The sequence below is a fragment of the Strix aluco genome, chromosome 1, assembly GCF_031877795.1.
Source record: "Strix aluco isolate bStrAlu1 chromosome 1, bStrAlu1.hap1, whole genome shotgun sequence".
Lineage (NCBI taxonomy): Eukaryota > Metazoa > Chordata > Aves > Strigiformes > Strigidae > Strix > Strix aluco.
This window is the reverse complement of record NC_133931.1, coordinates 107,100,960-107,124,725: the sequence shown is the minus strand read 5'-3', so window position 1 is coordinate 107,124,725 and position 23,766 is coordinate 107,100,960. Positions and strand designations below refer to the sequence as shown.

Genomic DNA, 23,766 nt, shown 5'->3' with positions numbered 1-23,766 from the left:
TTTCTCATGCAGTTATTTTGACTGAACTTTAATTTACTAACTAAATCCATCTTAAATAAACACAAAAATGAAACTAAAGTTTTGTGCCATAATCCTGCTTATTTATCCCATCTTTTACCCCGTGCCTCCTCTCTTCGTCAATTTGTGTTGTAAGCTTTTGAGAGCTAGCTACTTTGAGCATTTGTCCAGTGTTTAGCACTATCAGCCTTCATTCTGATTTGCTGCTTGGACATAATTTTAACACACAGGATTGTGGTTATGAGAAAAGTGCCTCCTGAACAAATTTTACTATATTTAGATTTATTGTCATTCTGTTTAGGTACTTATATATCCCTTGCATTATCCATAACTTAATACTAATAAAGGGATGAATTCCACCTTCATGTTCTTCAATAATGTTAACTTCACAACATGACTTTTTCAGGCATGAGTAAGATTGTACAAACGGAGTCTCTTACAGCAAGAAGCTATGCCATAGATAACTTCATTTTCCATTCATGTTAACATCATCTGTGCTAATGAAATCATGGCAGGTACTATCAGCTTCTGGTATTTCTTGCGGAAAAATTATGAAAGCATAAATTCCAATTTCATCTTCAGGGGAAAAATGTACATAACCAAAATCAAAGTAAGCTGCCTGTGGTTGATGCTAAATGTAGTTCTGCATAGCTGGTATGCTAAATGAATGCTCAGGGGTGGGTTCTGGATATTGCCTGTCATAAGATATATAACCTGTGGGAGCTTTGTTCATTTTCTCCTTACCATATAGAAGAAGAAAGACTCTCATAGCTATTCCCTACGACCACAGCCCCTTGATTTCCATTCAAGCCATAGGATGCTGTATTTTTCCATCTTTAATTTCTATATGGTAAAGTAGGGGAATTACATCTTCTTCCCCTCTCCCTATTTACTTTTATCTAACTTCCAAACCTAATCCCAGCTTGGACTGCAGGGGATGCCCAGAAGGACATTCAGGTCTACCATTCAGAAGCAATGTGGCAGAGCTTAGTGATCTTGTTCTCCCTGTCAGAGAATCCCATGGAGTTTTTGCTTAGGATAGAAAAGGTTGATGGTTTCACTTAGAAAAAATAATATCTAAATGTGAGGAGAAAGACAAGAACAGACATTGCTTTGAGTACTTAAACCCTCACTACTTCTTGTTTTGCTTAGGAGATTAAAAACTGTTTACAGTTTCTTGCAAATTAAGGACAGCTGCTTATAAGCATGAGGGCATGTCCTGGTCTTAACCCCCAAGTTATTTAAAAGGCAACAATGAATTTTTGCATAGTTTGATGACCACTGCTCTTATACACTGTGTTTCTTTTATAGTACATACTCTTTACTTGCTTCCTTTGAGATTTGACCTTGCAAAGCATTTATGCAGATGAACACAAGTATGGAATTTATTATTAAAACTGTCTATGGTTAAGACTCAGGCCTTTGGGATAGCTGTGCTGTTGTGTACTAAAAAGGCAAAAGTGACACTTTAGTTTTGCCTGAAGAATCCAACAAAATAACACTGGTTCTTTCATTGGGCTCCAAGGTATTCTTGAAAAAGTACATCATTCTTTTGTGAATTGTTATAATCTCATATATTTTTTCCTTTCTGAAATCATTTCCATGTTTCACCACATGAGTCTTTTATAACTTGTTTTTGCTCATTCTGGTTCTGGGAGCAAGGAGGGGAATCTCTCTGGTGGTACTGCATGTATGTGGTCTGGAGCACATAGCCATACATCTTAGCTCTTTGTGAAGAAAAAAAGGTCTGTAAGTAAATTTTGTTGATGATAGTATTGGAACATAGATCCTGTATTGCCATGCATCTGAAAAATGAGATTCTTCCCATGACCTGCTGGAAATTGTATTCCAACAGAAGACCAGTTGACATGATCATCTTTATAAAGCAGAATGTCTCATGTCTTGTGTAGGTGTATCTCGAGTGTTGGCAGATGGGATATTTAAGCCTCTGCTGTCTGCTTTTTATCTTTTGCACTGGAATGAATTTAACCTCAGCTGAAGACACAGCAGGAGAGGGCTTATTATGTGTATTGTAGTACAGGCAACAGCCAAAATTGCTACCACCTGGGCTCCTAGAAAAGCTTTATTATTGCACAGATATGGTGGTGGCTCTCCACAGGTGGCCAGATGTCCCCCCTCACTTCTCCAGCACAAACTACACATATCTAAGGACAAAGTGGAAAGGAAGGAAAGAGAAAATCACATGGGTTATATTCTCTCCCTTTGGATTGTTCTGTTTCTGCACCCTTTGGTTGCAAGGTACCTTCCCCCAGGATGCTGTATCATCCTTTACATACTTGCCCCCAAATGATTAATGTATTGGTCAGTCCTACTGTATTTACGTACCTTCTGTACTGATGTGCCAGAAATCTCTCTTCTGATTCTAAAGCTGCCAAAGTTGCACAGTGAATGTTAAAGGCTATTTAGAGTGGCTTGTAGGACAGGTACATTACTTTTCCAGTGGGTGAAAATCCAGGTGTTGGTATGCTCTAATAGGAGTATATTTTGTCTACAGGACATTCACCTTCTGCTTTTTTGCTCAGTGGTTTGGGATAGGGGTTAAGTGGAACGCTCAGCCAAATTACACCATAAACAATCGCTACATAATGAATGATGCCCAATCTATCTTATGATGGCTTAACTAATGTTCATAGTCTAACTGCATGCCTCATGATTATATTTTATGGAGAACAAAACTCTGTCCTTTTATGTCCAGACCTGAATTAGGAGAATTACAAAGACAAAGATAATTCTGTGCTGGGTTTGTGTGGTGGGGTTTTTGGTAGTAGGGGAGGGGGCTACAGTGGTGACCCCTGTCAGAAGCTTCTTGAAGCTCCCCCAGCTCCAAGTCGGACCCGTCCCTGGCCAAGGCCGAGCCAATTAGTGATGGTGGCTGTGCCTCTGAAATAACATGTTTAAGAAGGGGAATCTGGAAGGAAGAGTGGGAGTTGTGAGGAGGAGTCACAAGAAGGACACCTATGTGAACACCAAGGTCAGTGGAAGGAAGGAGGGAGGGGAGGTGCACCGGAGCAGATACCCCTCCCTGTATCCTGTGGTGAGATGGCAGGGCTGCCCTCTCTGCCACCAGTGGAGCAGAGATCTGCCTGCAGCCTGTGGAGGACCCCACACCAGAGCAGGTGGCTGCTCCCGAAGAAGGTTGGGACTCTGTGGGGTGAAACAGCCCCTGCTGTTGTAGTTAGGCACTGGGAGGACTCCAACACATGGGGGTGACCCATGCCAGAGCGTCTCGGGAAGAATGCATCCTGTGGGGAGGACTCATGACACAGAAAGTTCATGGAGGACTGTCTCCTGTGAAAGGGGAACCATGTGGATCTGGGGAAGAATGAAGAGGAGTGCTTCCCTCCCACCTTGGAGGAAGGAGTAGCAGACTGACTGAAAACCCCCCATTCCCTGGCCCTGCGCCACTGTGAGGAGAAGATAGAGGTATTGGGAACAAAACTGAGTCTGGGAAGAAGGGAGGGGTGGAGGAGGTGTTTTTAAGATGTGCTAATGCTTCTCACTGTCCCATTCTGTCTGTTAAGTGTTGTTGTTGTTAGTGTTTTGAGTTAAAGTGATGTTCTTTTTCTTCCCCTAATGAGTCTGCCTTTTGCCCATGACCATAATGTGTGAGACACCCCTCTCTGTCCTTATCTCCATTCCTGAGCCTTTTGCTTCATTTTCTCCTTCCCAGTGCTGGGGGTGAAGGGATGAGTGAACACCTGCATGGTGCTCAGTTGTCCTCTGGGCTCAAACCATGACATCCGTATATCCCATCTTTCTAGTAGTCCCTGAAAGAGCATTTTGTGTAACCTGCAATAGGAAATAATGTGGCAGAGATGAAGCTCCTCTCTGTAGATCAGCCTCTGTCTCCAAGCAGGAATACCTGGGTCCTTCTTCTGGCAGATATTGATCTGATGTGTTTCTAAATACTTTCAGTAGCCTCCCTTTCCCTAAAAATCTAGTCCAGTCCAGGGTATCCCTATCAGTAGAAAATTTGTCCCAATGACGGACATCAGTTGATACTGCTGCTGCTTAAACCCATTTATTCCTTGTTGTCATCCACTACAGACATACAAAATGCATTATCCTCCTCCTTTGTCAGTAGCTGTGTATGTGTTTAAAAATGCACGTGCCCTCCCTCCGGCCCCAACTGTAAACTGCTCACATAGGAAATAGCAGAAGCTACGTCTTCTCAGTCACTTAAGGCATGTAACCATGTGAAGTAGATTCCTCTTTACACCACTGAACAGTACACCAGTTAGCATCCCCTTCTGCTTGATGTGTTCACAGAAGCTTTAGTTCATATGTATATACACTAATGTTTACACACACTAATGGTAGAAGGACTGAGCTTCAGGAGTAAGAAACTAGCAAAAAAGAAACCCTTTGATTCTCCTTCCCCTCATCCTCTCTCCACCTCACTTGGGCCACACAGATTTAAAAACTACTTTCAGATCCCTAAGGATACATCTTAGTGGATTTGCAAGAATAACTAATTTTTGTTTTTACAGGCTTTTTTTCATTTGGAATTCTCAAACTGTTGCGGAAACACTGATTAATTCAACTTAACTGTATTTACTGTGAAAGATACTGCAGTGTTATGCCACCCTCACAAAATAGGAAACAAGATTAGACAGGTTCAACACAAAATTGGGGATGATTAAAACTAGACTTCTTAACAAGTGGTTCAATTTGCAGAAGGTCTAAGCCGTCCTCAGTGGTACAAGTTTTACAAGTGTCTACTTAAGGCCACTAATAAAACTCAATTGGTCAAGTATTGAAAAGGGAACAGAATACTTAAATACTTTTTCTCATCTTTCACAATTAAACTTTTTGTCTACTGTAATTGTTTTACTACTTTCCAAGCACATTTGCAGAAGATATTGTAAGAAAAGATGCAGCAAGGATATTTTCTGCAGACTTAGTGCTTTATTACCTTCTTTAATTCTTTTTACTTTGTAAACAAAGTAGAGGCATGCAGGAAAAACATAGCCTGTATTAACCATTGGAATGAACATAAGTCTTAGGTGGTTGACCCCAATCTATCTTTGATGACAACTGAACAAAGAAATACAAACTCACTTCCATATGTTGCTTACTATTTGCACTCAGCCAGATATCTAAACAATCTGAGAGTCTGGTCATTCAGCATTGCAAGGAAACTTCAATGAGCTTTTGGGGGAACAAGGGATGCAGGATGTGACCCCCTAATGTGAAACTTGCCACACTAAAATTAGATGAATTAAGGAATTTGTATGGACCCTTGCAACTAACTCTATTTCTTCTTGGATCTCAGTGGCATTCAACAAAATTAGTCTCTGTGTCTTAGACCGTCTGGGGAAAAAACACTTTAAATCTTTCAAGATCTTAATTATTTCTTTGATTCAGATCTAGACACAGTCTGTCTGCAAAGACTTAGTTTCACTATAATCAATGATTTTTAATCAGTCTTTCTACCCTTAAAATTTTAAGACAATAAATTATTCTGTACAAAGTTAGAAGGTAAAACTTTGACACATGGTTACATTTTAAATTAAATGCTTAATAAAAGTAGGTAATTTTCTTTGGAATTTTGATTTGGGAACTACAGTTCTGACTTTGGACATTTTTTAGTTGAGCATTTTAACTTCTTATTTTTGGAGATACGTTTCATTGACTTTACCATTGGGGATTAAAAAATCAAAACCAAATGACAGCGTTTGTTTCTGCTGAAAAAAAGCATACTTTGAGACCCATCCCCAAGCTGTATAATTAAAAATGTGGCTTTTTTAAATGGAGATTTTTGAACATGGTACGGTTGGGGTTTTTTATTTGGAATTCAGGCAAATTTAGAAATTATGGATAGCCTGCATGAGATATAGAAAGCTCATTCTTTACATAACCTGATTGGTTATTCATATACTATTAGGATGTGCAAAAGCCTAAACATTTTGCTATTTGACGGTGTCCAAGTAGCGGAAATAATGACTTAACTTTTTTAAAATGGAAATTCGAATATGTCCTAGAAATTGCAATGGAATAGTTGGGAATAAAGTAACTAAACAAATGTTGGCATTGCTGCTCTAGTAGTGGTGAGTAAATGTCCCAGGCTGCAGTTACACAGTCAGATCAGTTCTGAGATTTTTGCAGTACTAGGATTATGGGGGGATGGCCGTGTGGGGCTTGTTTGTATGACTTTAAAGCATATCCCCATTTGTTTTCCTCATTTTTCTGCAAAACTTGATTTCTAACATACCCACACTAGGAAATTATGAAACTTGAAGCAGCTAAAAGACATGGACTGCTTTCAGCTCAGCACATCCATCTTAAACCTATCCTGCTACAGTCTCTCTTGATGTCCTTACGTCAGCTGTCTTTGAGGTTTTGTGTCTGCAATGAAAGTTTTTTGACCTTGCATTTGGCAAGCAAGATATCTGGGATAATTCAGGAGCATATGGATTATAGGAACAGACAATACAACCACATTGGTTTGCATGAGTCAAAGGGACTTAGATGCAAAACTACAAAGATGAGAAAAGATAAGGGTAAAATTGGAGGGGGCGGTTTTATCCCTTGAGCCAGCACATGTGCATTCACACAAAACCTAGTTAGTTTGCACAGGTAGTGCTGTGTGACTCGAGGCTCCAGAAGCAGCTGAGTGAGGTGATGAGTGTACACCCTTTGGTCTGGCATGGATCAGGCTCTCTTTCTTCCACCTCTCTTTCCAGGTAAGTGAAAGACAAAGGTGAAGACTTGGCATCAAGCTGGGATTCACTTGAAGATGGCCAAGTGTGGAGAGGGCAAGGGCTCTCCCAGCCTCTTCAGTTGTCACTCTTGAGAGGGGATTGGTGGAAAGAAAGAGCAACACATACAGACTTGCTGCTATATTCCTGGGTGACTGAAAGCAGAGGAATAGTGACTTTCAAAGGTTAAGGTTGTGGCCTTCACAGTTAATCAGACCCCATTGTTTGTGGCTTTTCTGCTGTCCAGATCAAGGAGCCTGCCTGACAGCTTTGCAAAAGAGCCACATGAATACACACACAAATAAAATTACCAGGGTAGCTCACACTGGAACCTACTTCAAGAGCAGTATTACACACAGTGTAAGTGCTTGCAGTTTGAGGCCTGCAGTATAATGCATATATCTTGTCCATATGTACATAATGCATATTCTTTTGTTTTACTTTGAAATCTCTTTTCTCTCCTTCTTCCTCTTGTGTATTTTTTCTCATACGTTTGTAAGACTTAATTAGTGGTGCTGTTCTGAACCTGCATATCTTATTACTTGTTCAACAACCCATGGGACGCCATAAAAGCTAAACACCTTCAAGTAGAAACAAATATTTTTTCTTTAAAAATAACAGGATAAACATATCAAACTCTTTTTTCCTTTGTCGTAAGTAAGCAAATGTCTTTGGAAAGGGTGTTTTTGATCATACACTTAGGAGAAAGGGTGGCTTTGATGATATGTTTAGGAGCGGGCAGACAGCTTTGCAAGGGGAAAGTTTATTGTCAGCTCGCAGGGAGCAGTTTGTATAAACTGTCCTCAGTTCTGCAGACCCACTGTTTGCATGCATCGTTTTTGGTTTTTTTTTTTTCCTGAAGGCAGCCTGCAGAGCCGAGTTTGGCTGTGAGTAACGAAAGCCTGACAGAGAGCAAGCCCAAGTCACCTGCCTGCTCCTGGAATGCCAAAAGCACCAGAAGGCTGGGGCAGAGGGGCTGGGGAACAGCTCAAAAGCTCGGACTCTGGGCAAATGAAAACATTACCACAGCTGAGGACCATTTCCTGATATTTCACTGCTGGTTTTTATCAAATGGGGGGAGGTGGGGGGGGGGAAGGGGAAGGGTCTGGAAAATATTAAATTGGCCCCAGAGGGCATTTTAAAAGAGATGTGGAATTTTGCAGACATTAACTGTCTGTTGCATGGCTGTGTGTTTTTCTTGGAAATCCAGCACAGTTATGTAACATGTTGGGGCTTTTTAAACTTTCCTTTCTTTTCAAGGTACCACCAGAGCTTTTGGCTAATGTTTTCATCAGTATAACAAAGTAAGTTTTAAGTATCTGTTCTTACTTTTCATGAATAGCTAAGCTGATTTAAGAACAAACACAAAACCTGAACAATTATCATTCAGATCTGCATTTATGCAGAGGTTTGCCTTTCTGCTGTGTGAGTCCCACTGTAAAGTGGCTTTTGACAAAAGACGGTACTCTTGGCTTATTTACTTTCAGGGTGAGGCCTTATTTGGGGTGGGAGAGTTAAGGACATAACTATACAGGGAGCAGTTTAAATGGTTTAGCATAACCTCCTTTTCTTTCTAATCTTTTCAGGCACATATACTGGGATTATAAAACACATGTCTTTTCATTATGTTTCCCAGACATAGTGAAGTTGTTAAGTCTGCCACATCTGTCTGTCCTTTTTCAACCTCCCACATTTTTGGCTTGGGGTGAAAGAGCAGTGCTCCCCCCCATAATCGGATGGCAGAGCAGGAAAGGGGTGTTCCTGCAGCTGAATAACAGAGCACAATTAATTACATCTTTTCTGAAGCCTTTTAATGTTGGCCCCTCTGCGGAAAAAATTCTTTTGGTTAGGTTTTATTTTTGGGGTATCAAAGGAGAGGTTAATGGAGGTAGTGGATAGAGATAAGAGAACGGCCAGAGTGTTTCTTTTTGATGTGAAATTTATTCACTTCTTTCTCCAAAACAATCCACAGGAATTAGTTTATTTGCATATGTCGGTCTCAGGTTGTGACCCAGCCTAGTTACAGGTCTTGGATAAACGGGTCATGGAGATTCAGTTCTCAGTTCTTGATGGGAATTATGTTCACACAGGTTTTTTTCTAAACAAAGCTCATAAGTTTTTAAAAGTATCTCAGTAATAATGTTACTTATTAGAGGGACAGAGGAATTAGAGGAATTTTGATGATGTAAGAGGCTATACTTGTCTTGGAGAAATTTCCATTTCTGGTTCTAATGTACAGTTCACCCATCTGTGTGTCAAGATGAGATTCAGGCTTATTTTATTCCACCTCCCTCACACTCATGTTGTATTCAGATCTAGAACCTGATTAGGATAGCCAGGGTATCAGTCCCGCCATGGCAGAGTTCTTTACTGCTACCAGCATAAGATGTTGCTGGTACCAGAGCCAACCAGTGTAACATATAGTAACCTCTGTTGAAATAAATCCACAGATCCTGATGGGAAGCACCCATGAGTGCTGAGGGAGCTGGCAGGTGTCATTGCAAGGCCACTCTCAATAATCTTTGCTCAGTCATGGTGGCTGGGAGAAGTGCCTGAAGACTGGAGGAAAGAAAATGTCGCTACTATCTTCAAGTCAGGCGAGGAGGAGCCAGCCAGGGAACTACAAGCTGGTCAGCCTCACCTTGATTCCTGGGAAGGTGATGGAGCAGCTCATTCTGGAAACCATTTCCAAGCACATGAAGGACAAGAAACTCCTCAGGAGTAGTCAGCATGGCTTCACCAAGGGGCAGTCATGCTTGACCAACCTGATAACCTTCTACAATGAACTGATGCACCTGGTAGATGAGGGGGGAGCAGTGGCTAGCATCTACTGGGCCTTCAGTAAGGTCGCTGACACTGTCTCCCATAAGAGTCTTACAGCCCCTTGAAGCTGTTGCTGGATGAGCAGGCAGTGAGGTGAATTGAAAGCTGGCTGCATGGACGGGCCCTGAGGGTGGTGATTGGTGGCATGAAATCTAGATGGAGGCTGGTAAGCAGCAGTGTACCTCAGGAGTCAATACTGGCTCCAGTCCTGTTTAACATCTTTGTTAGTGATCTGCATGATGAGGCAGAGTGTAGCCTCAGTGAGTTTGTTGATGACACAAAGTTGGGAGGAGTAGCTGATATAGACCAGACAGGCATGCTGCCATCCAGTACCACCTCAGCAGGTTGGAGAAATGGGCTGACAGAAACCTTGGGAAATTCAACAAGGAGAATTGCGAAGTCCAGCACCTGGGGAGGAGCAACCCCACACACCAGTATATGCTGCAGGCCACCCAGATGGAAAGCAGCTTGGGCAGAAAAGGCCCTGGGGATCCTGCTGGACATCAAGTTGGACATGTGGCAGCAATGTGCACTTGCAGCAGAGGAGCCTACCAGTATTGCACTAGGCAAAGTACTGCCAGCAGGCTGAGGGAGGCGATCCTTCCCCTCTACACTCAGCACTGGTGAGGCCACCCCTGGAGTACTGTGTCCAGTTCTGGGCTCCCCAGTACAACAGAGACATGGACGTACTGGAAACAGTCCAGTGAAAGGCCATGAAGATGATGAAGGGACTGGCACATCTCTCCCTTGAGGAAAGGCTGAGAGAGCTGGGACTGTTCAGCCTGGAGAAGAGAAGGCTCAGGGAGATCTCATCAATGTGTATAAATACCTGAAGGGAGGGTGCAAAGAGGACGGAGCCAGGCTCTTTTCCATGATGCCCAGTGACAGGATCAGAGGCAATGGGCACCAACTGAAACATGGGAGGTTTCCTCTGAACATCAGGAAATGTTTTTTTACTGTGAGGGTGGCCAAGCACTGTGAGAGGTTGCCCAGGGAGGTGGTGGAGTCTCCATCCTTGGAGATATTCAAAAGCTGTCTGGATGTGGTCCCGGACAATTGCTGCTAGGTGGTCCTGGTTGATCAAGAAGGTTGGACCAGATGGCCTCTAGAGGTTCTTTCCAACCTCAACCACTCTGTGATTCTGTGATAAGTTAGTATTAATGATTATTATACTGAGTCTGGAATTCACTTTGGAAATATTAAACCTGATAAACCTAATTTTCCCTCAAGTCTGCATGCTCACATTACTTCTCAGGAAAAAACAGCTTTTTGGAAAAATTATTAACAGCAGTGCTGCTCTTGCACAGTTATCAGACTTGGGGCTTGTGACTGACACCAGTGCATCATTCTCTCATTCCAGTGGTGTCAGAGGGTCTAGGTATGACTCTGCATAGCCGAGGTACCATTTTACCTCCTCCAGAAGACAGTACTTAGTTTCTTCAGTCTTTAGAACTGGAGGGTACTCTAAACAAATTACCGAAAAGCAGTACTGTTTGTGCAGACTTTGAAAAATGTGAAGTGTTACAGAAGAGCACATTCCTTCTTATTTTTACTTGGCTCTTAGATTGTGCCATTTAAAGCACTATGTATCAAATGCGATGTATTATTGCTCTCACAGAACACTGTTGATTGAGCTTCGTTCAAAGCTGTCAGAGATCGATCTATCCTATTTAATACTTATTTTTTCTTAGCTCAAGCAGAATGAGATGACTGCCATTTTTCTTCTAAAAACATATTTTTTGTTATGTCCAGATAATCTGAATAATAAGAAACAGCCTGTTAACACATACTGCTAAGGCTAATGGGAGTCTTTTGGCAGCCATACACTGTAATAACAAAACTGTTCAGTACAGAGGGCAGCTAAGTATTTGAAGAACAGAAGGCTGAGAATTGCACAACCCTGACAATATGTGCAAAATTTAGGAGCTGCTCCTGTTCCCATTGCAACAATGCTAAAAATTCCTTGAGCTTTTGAAAGAATTTCAAATAACTTCTGTGCAATTCATTTTTTTTCTCTGTAGATGTTCCAACACAGAAGCAGGGTCATGAAATGAATATAATTTTTGTGCTGCTCAGTAAAAATAATGGCACCACAAGGAAAATGTTCCTCTTGCCTGACTAATCCCTCTCCCACCAAATAACTGGCTATAATTTCATTAATGACTTCAGACTGGTGCATTTCCTGGAGAGTTAATGGCAGACTTGATGCTAACACAGCTTTGCCTTGGGCTGTGGTCATTATTCTCTAGGAAGTGATGTCTTAGCCACAGTTAGTTAATTTGAAATCACTACACATCTGTGCATTTTTTGTTACTCCTTTCCCCACACTCCTTGGTCCTCCCCAACCTCCCACTGGTTTTGCTAGTGACAAGGCTGAAACCCATCTTTTCTAGCTGCTAACAATGGTGGAGGAAGTAGGAGAGGGACTGAAAAGGAAACTCTTTCTTCCATTTCTATTTATTTAAATAATGATGGGACATGAATGCGTGCCTGTTCCTCCTATAAATAAAACCACATTTACTGCTTTCTTTAAAAAGACACCCTTTTAATTGCAGGTACTGCACTGGATCAGTTTTGTGGTAATGAGTTTCCTGAATTACCAGTTAATGGAAGTTGAGAGCTTTTGACATGTCAAGGACAGGGTCACCACCTTGTGGAACCCACAGATAAAATTCCCTTCTAATTATGAACAAATAACGACTGAATATTTTTGCATACAGGTGCCAGAGTCAACGACCAATCCAGAGGAGAACTTGGCATTTGAGTCCCAAAATGCTCTTGGTTACCTCTGTTAAAGAAAGTTGTAATAAAGTTCTGTGATCTATTTTGGAAGGTTAGCTGACAAGCTGCTGAGCTGCATTTCAAGAATCTATATACAAAGGGAAGTAGGAGCACTAGTCAAGAATGCTATAACCTTAGTTATCTACCAGCAGCATGACTCTCTGTCCCCTTCTAATTCTTGATTCTACTTTGGTTTTGAGAAAACAAATACTGGTTAAAAAAAACCAAACACAAACCAAACCAAACCAGAACAATCAGCAGAACCATCAGAAACATTGGCTTGATTAGGTAAGCTTTTCAAACCCTTCCACACATACCAAGTCATATTTAGAAGATGACAGTAACTAAAAGTAGGGTCAAAGCACTAATGCGATGGAAGTGATCATTCCAATAAGGTAGAACAGTGAAAAGTCTTTCAGAAGGGGTTGACATTTCTACATTTATACCATTTCATTTCTGCAGAGGGATTTCAAAACTGTCAATAGCCATTCCTATACTGTAAAAGTAACAATACTGACTTTTCTCTCCTCTTCCTACCTTTTATTTGTGGATCAGTCAGCAAGGACCAGCTGAACTCCCCTTGGAGTGGACGAGCCAGTACAACTGCCAGTTGTAGCGGTTGCTTTTGACTAGCTCATAAACGTCACCTTTGCATACACATTCTCATATTATGACTCCAGTCAGTTTGGGATACTTCAAATACAGCTCATTAGTCATGATTTGTGACTTGTCAGGGAAAAGCTTACATGATGATATCAGACCTTCAAGTTATCTAAGAATAGCTCTTCCTGTACAATGACCTCTTCTCCCTTAATCTATTCCTCATCCTGCAGAAATAACCCATTTGTGCATTCAGACTCTGAACACAGAGTTCAGGCAAGGTGTGGGGGGGAGGGGAACAGCGGAAGATGTATACAGTGAAAAATAAGCTGACAGCCCAGAAATGACCCCATGTATGCTACTCAGCGTATACCTGAACCCCTTCATGCAGAAGACCATTTAATTTTATGAAGTAAAATGACTTAAGTTACTTGAAGTCCAGTGCCTGGCATAATGGGGGCCAAGTACTCAATTAGAACATCCAAACGGTACAAATAAATAATTATAGTGTTAAAAACCATTTAATTATTTTTCCTTTTTAGCTGTACAAAAGACATATTGTTTTGACCTAAATCATAACATTCCAGATGTTATCACAACACAAATGTTTAGAAATGATTTCTCATCTCTTCTGTTCCTTGAGGAAACACAAAACTGATCGACCCAGTTGCTCCAAATCTATTTTAAGATGCCTCTGCTAGAGCAGTGAAATTCAAATGTTTGGAAATAGGTAATGAACTCTCTCTGCTCGTCAGTTACAGACATCTTTTGCAGCGTAACAGTCAAGTAAATGCGTCTTGAACTTCTCAGGGCACGTCAGAGTCAGGGAAGCACTGATTTATACAGTGTCGTTTTTTTTGCAGAGGAGGAAACTTGGAAACCCAAAGAGAAGACAGCGGAAAGTTGCTGCCCATGATCCCTTAATTACAGCAGCATGTTATCCAGTGTTACGCCCTCAGGTCATGGTGGGAGCCACAGATTCTCAGCATTGTGCGTAAGGCGGCTCTGCCTTTCCTAAAGCTGGAGATGTAAGAATTAAACCATGCAAAGTTACAGCACGTTTCTGCAAACTTAAATTGCACAGCATAGCAAACGTCTTCGGCAGAGAAGGCAGCAGAGCCCCTGACTCCGCGCTCGCGGTGCCAGCGCCGTGCTTCCAGCCCAGGGTTTGTCCGTCCCGCCGCTCGCTCGGCAGCGCGCACCCGTTGGCGGGCTGGGAGAGTGAGTTCTGCTGCAAACTAAAGGGAATGAATTCATGTAGGCAGGCGGGCAGGCTGCACAAAGCAGCAGGAAATTCCTGTAGGTTCTCCCCTTCTGAAACTGTTTTCAAAGTCATTCTTGGCGTCAACTTTAAATACGCATTTCTCTCTCTCGAGTTACTCGGGCGCTCTCAGCTTGCTTGGGGGACCGATGGCTGGAAAGCCCCTTTGCCTCTGCACAAAAGCAGCGCGCCCTCCGAAGCGGACTGTGTGGCGAGTTATTAGTTTCGTTGTTATTGTATCCATACCGCTCAGTGATCCAAAAACCCTCCCACCAGGATAGGGAAGGCTCAGTTTCCCCAGCTGGAGACAGGGCGTTCGGCACCGGCTCTCTGATTTGCCGTCCTGGCCCCGGCGGGGGCACGGTGCGGTCAGCGGGGGAGCCCGGTAACAAAAGGGGGAGCGGAGGGGGCAGAGGCTCGGGGAGCGGCCGAGAGGGTGGCGGCAGCACCACCAGCACCAGCAGCAGCGGGAGCCGGGGGAGCGCAGCCCCGGCGGCGGGCTCATGGCTGCCGGCGGCGGCTGAGCCGAGCGCCGAGCCCCGGGGCCGCGCTGAGGGCGAGGAGCGGCCGGGAGCGCCCCATGGGCGGCCGGGCGAGCCTGGCGCGCCGCGGGAGGGACCTGCGGCCCCTGCCCCGCCACCGCTCGGCGCCGGCAGAGGCCGAGGCGATGGAACAGGTACGCGGGGCGGGCTCCGCAGCGCCGGCGCGGAAGGGACAGCGGGGCGGGTGGCGGCGCCGCCGAGGCCGCGGCCACCCGCGCCGGGCCGGGCTCGGGGCGTGCGCGGCCGCGGTGGCGCGGGTGCGCGGGGCGGCGCCTGGGCGCCCCCCGTAACCCCCGCCCGGGGCTGCGCGCAGGGGCTGCGGCCGGCGCGGCGGAGCGGAGCGTCCCGCGTCCGTGGGAACGCGCCGCGTCACCTCCCAGCGCCCGCCTCGGGCGCTTTGCGGGGCAGTCACGGAAAAGAGGGGCCCGAAAATGAGGATGGGTTTGTCATCCTGCAGTACGCGTACCGACTGCTCACGGGTATGAAAGTTCGATCAGCTTTAAACAGTTCTGCTTTCGCACCCATTTGGTTTCGGTGCCGGGTTCCCTGTGACTTTATGCCTGTGGACAAAACCAGAGGAGCTGCCGAAGGAGCAGCCCCTGGGCGCAGCCCCTCGGCGCAGCTGCGGCTCGGAAGTGCCAGAAACCTCTCCGGAGCGTGAGCCGAGGCTCAGCGCCACGCAACTCATTCCAGAGGCTCATTCAAGCATCTCTAGTTCTGGTTTGCTAAGCAAACCTCTGGACCTTTGAAGTTCCGTGCGCTTCCTTCTGGGTTACCTCCGAAAGCTCGATTCGACACCGGATTTCAGTTCATTTTACGCATGTGTTTAAATTTGCTGACTCGGGTTCGGCACACTATAGCAGTCTCTCTCTCCTCTTGGATGCTTAAGTGAACAACCTCTTTCATTTCAAATCCCTTCTGAAAACATACCATTTCTGTTGAAACCTTTTAGGATTAGTTTCCCAGAAATTAATGAAAATACACCACACAAGTGGTAAACTGTGGGTATATGCACTAAATAATCTTTACTTTGACCATCTCATGTCCACCCTATCTGTGAAACCATCTCTATCACTTTCGTGTCTAACATTTCAAACCAAGCAGCTTTAAATAACCATTTTATTATAAAAAGCCGCCAAGGAAATATCCGAGTGTATGTTTTCCTGCCAGAATTGCTTTCCTCTGAGGTGTAAGATGGCCAGCGTTCAGTTGTAGACAAGTAACTCATTTAAAGGGCTGCATTTTTTGCTTTCTCTCAGAAGTAGAAGGAGCTTTATTCCATTTGAAAGCATATACAATGATCGCCAGTGATCTCTTGCCAAAGAAACATTAACCTGTGACCTTAGGCACAATATTAAACCTGAAAATCGTAATGTTACAATGGAAAGATAAATTATTGTAACAAACTTTTTTTTTTTTTTTTTCCCAGGGATTAATATCAATTTTCTAGCAACTCTTAGCTCCAGCACAGTGAGTCTGTTTAGAATCTTAATGAAGCATGCTTTACTAGAGGGAAGATTGGTCCTTTGCGCAGTGACTCCGTTGGCACCAGGACCCCAATTTTGCTGGATACTCTTGACACACATTAAGAAAATGTTCCACACTATATGACTTTGGGAGCAAAAGCCATGCCTTCTTCTCTCTTTCATGTCAGCGCTTATATTACTAGGACTTAGTTAGGGATGGGTAACCCTATTGCTCAGCAACAGTGTCACACTGCTGTGGGACCTGTTCACCGTGACAGTTTTGCCCCACCACACTTTGGTTCCCGCTCTTCTTTGTGGCTGCCTGGGGCTGCTAGTTGAGAGTCTGCTGCTCAGAGGGCTCTCCAGCTAATTAACGTTATTAATATTGCTTAGAAGTAACACGTTTTAAGCTAGATTTTACTTCCAAGTTTGTTCTTGATTCTTGCTTTCCTTGTTAAGATATCCTGAAGGGTCGAGTGAACCCTGAGTATTGAACCCAGAAGCAAAAGAACAAGCTAAACGATCTTAAACTCCTCTTTCTGTGACACTTAAAAGGAGAGGGAGAGGGTAACACCAAGCAACAAGATAAAGAAATCTGGTGGTTTCCTTAGCACCACATAGGGATATAGCAGGGACTGCTGGGGCTAAGCAGAGTTTCACCACCCTCATACCAGGTTATATGAAATGGATGGTCTGCATTCTTCTCTTATTATATATTAGTATAAATCAAGAGTTTCTTCTCTGAAACCAATTGCATTTCATCAGTTTTAAATTAGTATGAGTGATAGGGGAAGCTGGGCCAGTAATTCTCAAAATATTGGTTATAAAATGAGTTCAAATGATGGAGTAGTCTACAAAGCTGGCATAGGCTCCAATTTATGCTGCTATTATGGAACAGAAAGCATGTGGGCAGGATGTATTAACATCAGTGGCTTTATTTTACATCTGGAACATGAAAAGGGAGGCAACAAGCAACAGCTTAAAAATATGAGCTTTCTATATTGTTGAATTTCTATTGATCTTTCTTTTCCAGCAGGAAGATATATAATTATACAATAGGCCATCTGAATTTCTGCCACTGGGTGGTTGAAATAATTGTAACATTAGACATTCTGCCTCAGAATATGCCAGAAGGTCTTAACACAGAGGTGAGGGGAAAATAGCATACGTTTGACTCTAGGAAGGTGTTTTAAAGTGAGGGGATTGGTTTGTTTTGTATTTTCAAGGGGAGGGGTAGATTTTTCTAGCATGATTATACTACACAAGTATTTTTCTCTTGGAATCAGTGGAATTAAGTTAACAAAATTGGCACTAATGCCACAGGTTTGCAATTAAGTTTTTTGGTTAGGTCTCATCCTCAGGTGATTTATCAGCTTTCTGTGAGGGACTGCTCTGACAGTGACTGTTGAATTCCCCATTCAGTCTGGGCTGGAGTCAGGACTGAATGCAAGCACCAGCCTAGCTCAGTTTCTGTAGGCAGTCCTTCCTGAGCAGATCCCACTGTTACCTGAGAACTCGTTGTCTTAACCTTTACTTTTCAACCGTGTATTTAAATTTTTTTTTTTGTGTGTATAATATTGTAAGGGTGGGCTGACTCCCTGGACAATCTTTAGTGAGGTCAACCTTCTTAGAGGAGCAATTCTTCTGATGTTGTTTTTTTTCTTGGAAGTTGAGTGTGGGAGTTAGGAACTTGTTTGCATATAGTTCCTGATAATTTCCATTCAAGGACTGGTGTTTTTACAGCTCATAACATTTTATGATTAAAAACACTTGTGTTTTGCATTGCTGATATTATCTTGAAGAACAAAAAAGGTGTATCAGTCCTGCTCTCTTGTATCAGCAAGCAAGAAAGCAATAGTGAAAACTGAAGTGTAAAATAAAGTAAATAAAGTAACTTTTCCAGAGTTGCTCAGCAAATAAATAAAAGACTTCAGGTTTTCTGTTCCTCAGTGTAATGCTTTTCCACTGAAGCATATTGCTTTTTAGGTAATGAGTTGTCACTTGTGCAGAGCAAGGATAAAGGACAGTCCAAAATACTGTCTTCTCTGTAGAGGAGGCTTCCAGATTATGTCTTAGTAGCTCTGACTCTGGGTGAAAACGTGCAAATGTGAGGATGCTACTCTACATCAGAGAGTGGTCACCAATATTAACACAGTCCATAATCTCCCTGCAGGCATATTCTGGCTTCTGCTACTGATGACTTATTTGTACAGATGGAAAGAATAGGAAGAAAAGTAGTTCTTCCAGGAAGAAAGATTTTAAAGGGTTTTTGGATTGAATACTAAGCAAATAGCAGCATTGGCCCAAAATGCCCACAAGCTCAGAAGTCTTTAGCATCATTTCCTGTATTGTGTTATGAAACAGAAAAGTCAGAATAAAACAAGAAGAATCCTTAAGATTTTTTTTTTTTTTTTTGCCAGAGCTAGGTCCTCAGTGCAAATTGCAGGCCAAGGTGATGACAACTGTAGAAGACCCATCCAGTGGGGGCATTATTAGTCAAATCCTGTTCAAGAAGCTGATGAATCCTGTGGGCCAATCACCCTTTTGTTAATAAATGTGTTCTTTCATCTAATGAATACATCCTGGAAGAAAGTAGCACCATTTTTATTATCGTAGTAGATGGGAAACCCCTTAAACTATGTATCTTGTTCCCACTCCATTAATATTATTTAACCAGTCAGGTTAATTAATCTATGGATGTCCCTGTTGCTAACATTATTTAGTACATGAGAATTGAGGAAGGTGGAAGCTAGCCTAATACAGACAACGTCACAGTATGCAACTGAAATTCTTTTCAAGGTCTTTAGCACAATGTCTGGTTCCTTAAGTGCAAGGTGTCTATCATAAGTTTAATGACTAAGGAAAGGAAAAAGCTTTTCAAAAACCTGAAGCAATTTTAGCTGCCCTATCAGTTAGGTTCCCAAGTGGTCTCAGATAGGTGAAGTACACTGAAACATAATGGCTGTTACTGGAAAGAATTACATCTTCACTTCAGTATCCTGCCTTCTGTCTGACAGCTGTGATATGTCCTGTGGAAAATGGGCTGGATAGTTTTCAGTCATTTTAATCCAGTTTTACAGTGGTTTTCAGCAAGAGGGAAGTAAAGATTTTTTAGAAAAATAAATTCAGCTTCAAAACTTAACAAAAATAATTTCTTAGAGGAAACCTGGTAAGCAAAGAAGGATTTAAAACACTTTTACTTTTTGGAAGATTATTAAGTGAATAGTAGGAAAGAGAAAGTCCCCAAATGGCTCAGTTACTGCCCTCATCACATAAGATGAACAACTTTCCCATGAAACTTACAATAGAAAACATGTTTGGGTTTTTTTTAGAGTTTGTGGTTTACTTTGAGCATTGATGTTGCTTTATAATTTCAGAATTGTTTCTTCCCACAGACCACGAATGTTAAATTGTACTATTCTAAAAAGAAAATTTGTTATTGGTTCTGTTTGTTTTTTTTTTTTTATCTAAATAAAATTTCCTGGATCTTGGACAGTCTTTGGTTACCCAGAAAACTGATAGAATAAAAGTCTCAGAGAACAGTGAGGGAGAAATGAATGTGTTGAATGAGAACTGAATTTGTAGGTACAATCTGCTTCAAATCTAGCTGGTTAAAAGCAAGAAGGTTAAATAGTTTCAGTCAGCCCACCATTTCATAAAGCTGTTTCTTTGCACAGACGGTTCAGATCACAATTCCATCACTAATATACGTTGGTTAATCATCCAAACTGATGATTAAATTATCATAACTGTTATTCAAAACATATGAGTTTTTTTATGATATGTGGAATGAGAGTCACGCTCCTTTTCCTATTTCTCCTTCATGCCAGCTGGTCCTTCCTCCTGACCTCGGGACTGATGCAGATCCTATGGCCCTCCAACAGCAGAGAGCTCCTGCTGATTTTAATAAATGCTTGAGTAGCACTGGTGCCTGAGCAGTCCTGGCCTCTCTCATGAAAAAGTAGAATGTTAGCCTCCTCCACTCTGCTCTACTCATGTAAGAGGATGAGGAATCATCCTGAGTCTGCCATGGTCGAATGTGTACTTAGCTCCAGCAGCAGCGTTCTTAATTCAACAAAGCACATGAACATTAACCAATTTCTCAAGCCTGTTCCTATACAATCAAATACTTACAGACTCATGTGATCTTGACATCTCTAGATCATGAGAATTAATTTTAAAGATGACTTAAGATATTTGACTGAATTAAAGTTTAGGAATGTTTAATCCCCTAGAGACCCATGTATGGTGCTGGTCATGATAAATTTCCCCCTCCTCCCCAAACATAACAACACTTCTCATTATGCCCTCTTGTATTTTCCTCCAAAGAGATAACTACTTCATATTTCCTTTTGCTTTGTTGCATCCTCTCAGATACCCTTACAAAAACAGCTTTCTTGCCCACTGCCCTTCTTTTTCCCCTGAGTACATAGATCACATGGTGGTTGGGTGTGAAACTGTATGTGATGTATCCTGATACAGATTTTCACTTGTTTAGCCCTGATATTTCATACTTTAACATGCTTAGTTGTTTATGTATAGCATAGACCCATATGTTTAAATATCTGCAGTTGCTGAATTGGGGTCTGATTCTATGGCTCTCACAGGAACAAAACTTTCAGTGCCAAACTCAGCTCTTTGTGGATCTCTTACAGCATTATAAGAGACGACTAGTGCAACATAAAACACATAAATAAGGTTTAAGAATCCTGATTTGGTCTCATACAAAGCTGGTAATGACTGCTCAAAAACTCCAGGCAAGTGAAGATACCTCTTGCCCAGGAAATAATTTATAGAGGATATAGTGCCCTGACAGTTAAAATACAAATACCCCGCAGAAAATGAAACTTAGATTTCAGGGGCCTTTTTCATCTTTAGCATGGGTGGCAGCTAACAATGTTCTTCATGTTAACCTTCTTATGTATGGGCTGGGTTGGGGAGGCATATGTGCGAGGGACCAAGGGAGGAAAAGGAGATTTAAGTTAGAAGCCAGCGAACAGCTTGCAAGAAACTCTGTAAACTCATATGCTGTATTCCTGCTTTATTTATGTGAATTCCCACTATCTAGGTTGACCATTAGAAGAGGCTATGGTACATAGTACATGACAAGACTGAGTCCCAGCAGCTGGATGTCGCAGCTGCCTTCATGTTGTGAATTCATTTTATGTGACCTGCCACTTTCCATAATTGATCACTTCTGGGAAAACGTTTTCCCCTCCGCATGGCCAGAAACACCCCAAATGCGAAGTGGCCTTCTCTTAAAAACAGATGAAGAGAAGACAGCAATGCACTAACTTTCTGTTTATTTTCTCCTTCCAGCCTGCTCTGTTTTTAATACATAAAGAGCCAAAATAAGTGGGATTAGATTTTCCAGCTGGACAGGATTTTGCTATGCTAACTCAAGTAAACACAGTGGGAATGTTAAAAGTAAGCATGTGGCCAGTGCTGGGTGCTAGGTGTTTCTCAGAGTGTATGAGGGGTTGAGATTATTTTTGTCTTAGTTTGTGCCCTCTGTAGGTCCTAGCAAGATGGTGCGGAGAGGAGTTTGACTCCACTTTGTGACAGCTAAAGGCATTACAAGATGCTGTTTGGCAGCTCACCCATTTAGGACTTGAATAATGGTTTTGGCCTTAAAAAAAAAAGCATTAAAATAGTCCAGGATTTCTTGCATTTGTCTAGCATTCTATGCACTCTCTGCCCTACTATTTCACCAATTTCTCAGTTAGAAAGTATTATTCTGCTTAACTGGTAGCTCATTTTTCTTGGAGAATTACTATGGGGTGTCTTTATGAAACCCTAATTTTTTGTTCAATGAACTGCAAATTGTAAGATGGGCACAGTGCAAATTTTATCACCATAGAAGGACAGTGAGAATAAGTATGAGAATCACCTGAAACGTACGTGTACACCTTTATGCTTTATGTCTGAAACAATTACTTTAATTAAAAGTTCTGTTTGAAATCTGTTCGAATGATCATTGAGAATACCTCTACCTTCAAAATTAGTAGTATATCCAAAATAAAACTTGTATGTAAAATCCTAGGGGTTCTTTTCAAATGAAGCAGATGACAACAGATGTCACTTATAAGAAGTATGGGAATTTTTAAGGCCTCATTTTGATTCCAATTTTGCAGATTTTCCATTGTCTCCGTCACAACACAGCACTTTTTCATCTTGGCTGTAATGAAATAAATGGAATGGTGAAAAGACACTTAGCCAGAAAAACTTGGTAGCACAGCCTGTAACAGACCTTCTTACTTCAGTTTATCTGTGCTTTAACCATCAGTCAATACTGCTTTCTACAATAATGGGCTCCTGGCTATTTGTTTTATTTTTATAAGGTCTTTGCAATTAAAGCCAAATACCACTGCCTTGTGGATCTTCCCCTTTTGAACTAAGGGCACAAACAGCTGTTTCAACTATCACAAATAACATAATGTGAAATGTTTTAGAGAGTCAACTGCCACTATTGTTTATCATCAGAGCTGTTCCAGATCTGGGGAGAAAAAAATGAATGAAGCCAGAGCCAATTGAAGTGAATAAGGGCTCTCATTGATTCCTGGCCTGTTTCATTTTATAACATATACATAAATCTAAAGGAAGAAGGCTTTAGGGTGATAGGGTAAAGTGAAGTTTATGTCAGAGCCTTTGAAATTCCTATTTATTATCAGCCATCCAGTACATTTTCTTGTAAGGACTTTTATCAAACCTCAGGAGCTCGCTATGGGAAGGATGTCCACTTCAAATCATGATGGTCAGGAGACGGTTCAGTCCGGTATTTCTGAACTGGCTTTTGAAAACAGAGTTCATTCCCAAATCCCATGTGATGACCAGCTTTGAGCATGCCTTGCTCCCTGACAATGCTGCTGTTAATCCACAGATTTGTCATGCTGTTGTACTTGGTTTGTAGATCTTCCTGCTGGCCCTGGTCCAGCTGGTCATGGAAGTTACTCCCTCTCTGAGGAAGGGCCAACCCCTATTCCATCCCAGTCTTTTCTGTCTTCTAAGTTCAGACAGCTGGTCTGAAGTTGGAAGTCTAAGGAGAGCTGATAATAAAAGAGTCACCTTGAGGTGACTTACTGTTTTCCAAAACCCTTTTGGGCCCTGTGGGCTTTAAGAAAAGTTACTTATGTCCCAGATCCCCTTTGAAGTCACCAAAACTAGGACTTGTCTGTCACTTCTTGGACACTTAAGTTATGATGATAATCCTAATTGCATCTTTACTCCCTGGGTGTGAATATGAGCAGCTTCTGTAGCAAGAGTTTTGGTTTTAAAAAAATTTAATACATATATTTTTACAAAACACAGCACATAATCTGCATGTGTATGTGTCAGAGTACATGTGTGAATGTATTCACATGCCCACACTGGTTGTTATTCATATCTCAAGTTACTTGTGAACCCTAGAATGTATTTGGCCCCATGGCTAAACTGGGGTGTATTAATTTTAAGTAACACAACATAAAGCAGTAAATCATGATCACAGTGGATCTGGGGCACACTGCAGAGCTGTTCCTTTCCTTAGGTCACAATTTTTAACTGCTGAATTATGC

At 42.1% G+C, this 23,766-nt stretch overlaps 1 protein-coding gene across 4 annotated transcripts in view; it reads left to right on the top strand.

Annotated features, from left to right (window-relative positions):
• Nucleotides 1-14,707: 14,707 nt before the first annotated feature.
• TNS3 (tensin 3) overlaps nt 14,708-23,766 on the top strand; it is a 241,567-nt gene continuing 232,508 nt past the window's right edge. For 3 of the 4 annotated variants that reach the window (XM_074830370.1, XM_074830348.1, XM_074830339.1), the window contains exon 1: nt 14,825-14,881. In XM_074830370.1, the coding sequence (XP_074686471.1) occupies nt 14,873-14,881 (9 nt within the window). In that variant the 5' untranslated portion in view covers nt 14,825-14,872. Of the gene's footprint in view, nt 14,882-23,766 lie in introns of all 4 variants that reach the window. The other variant, XM_074830359.1, reaches the window with a different exon arrangement.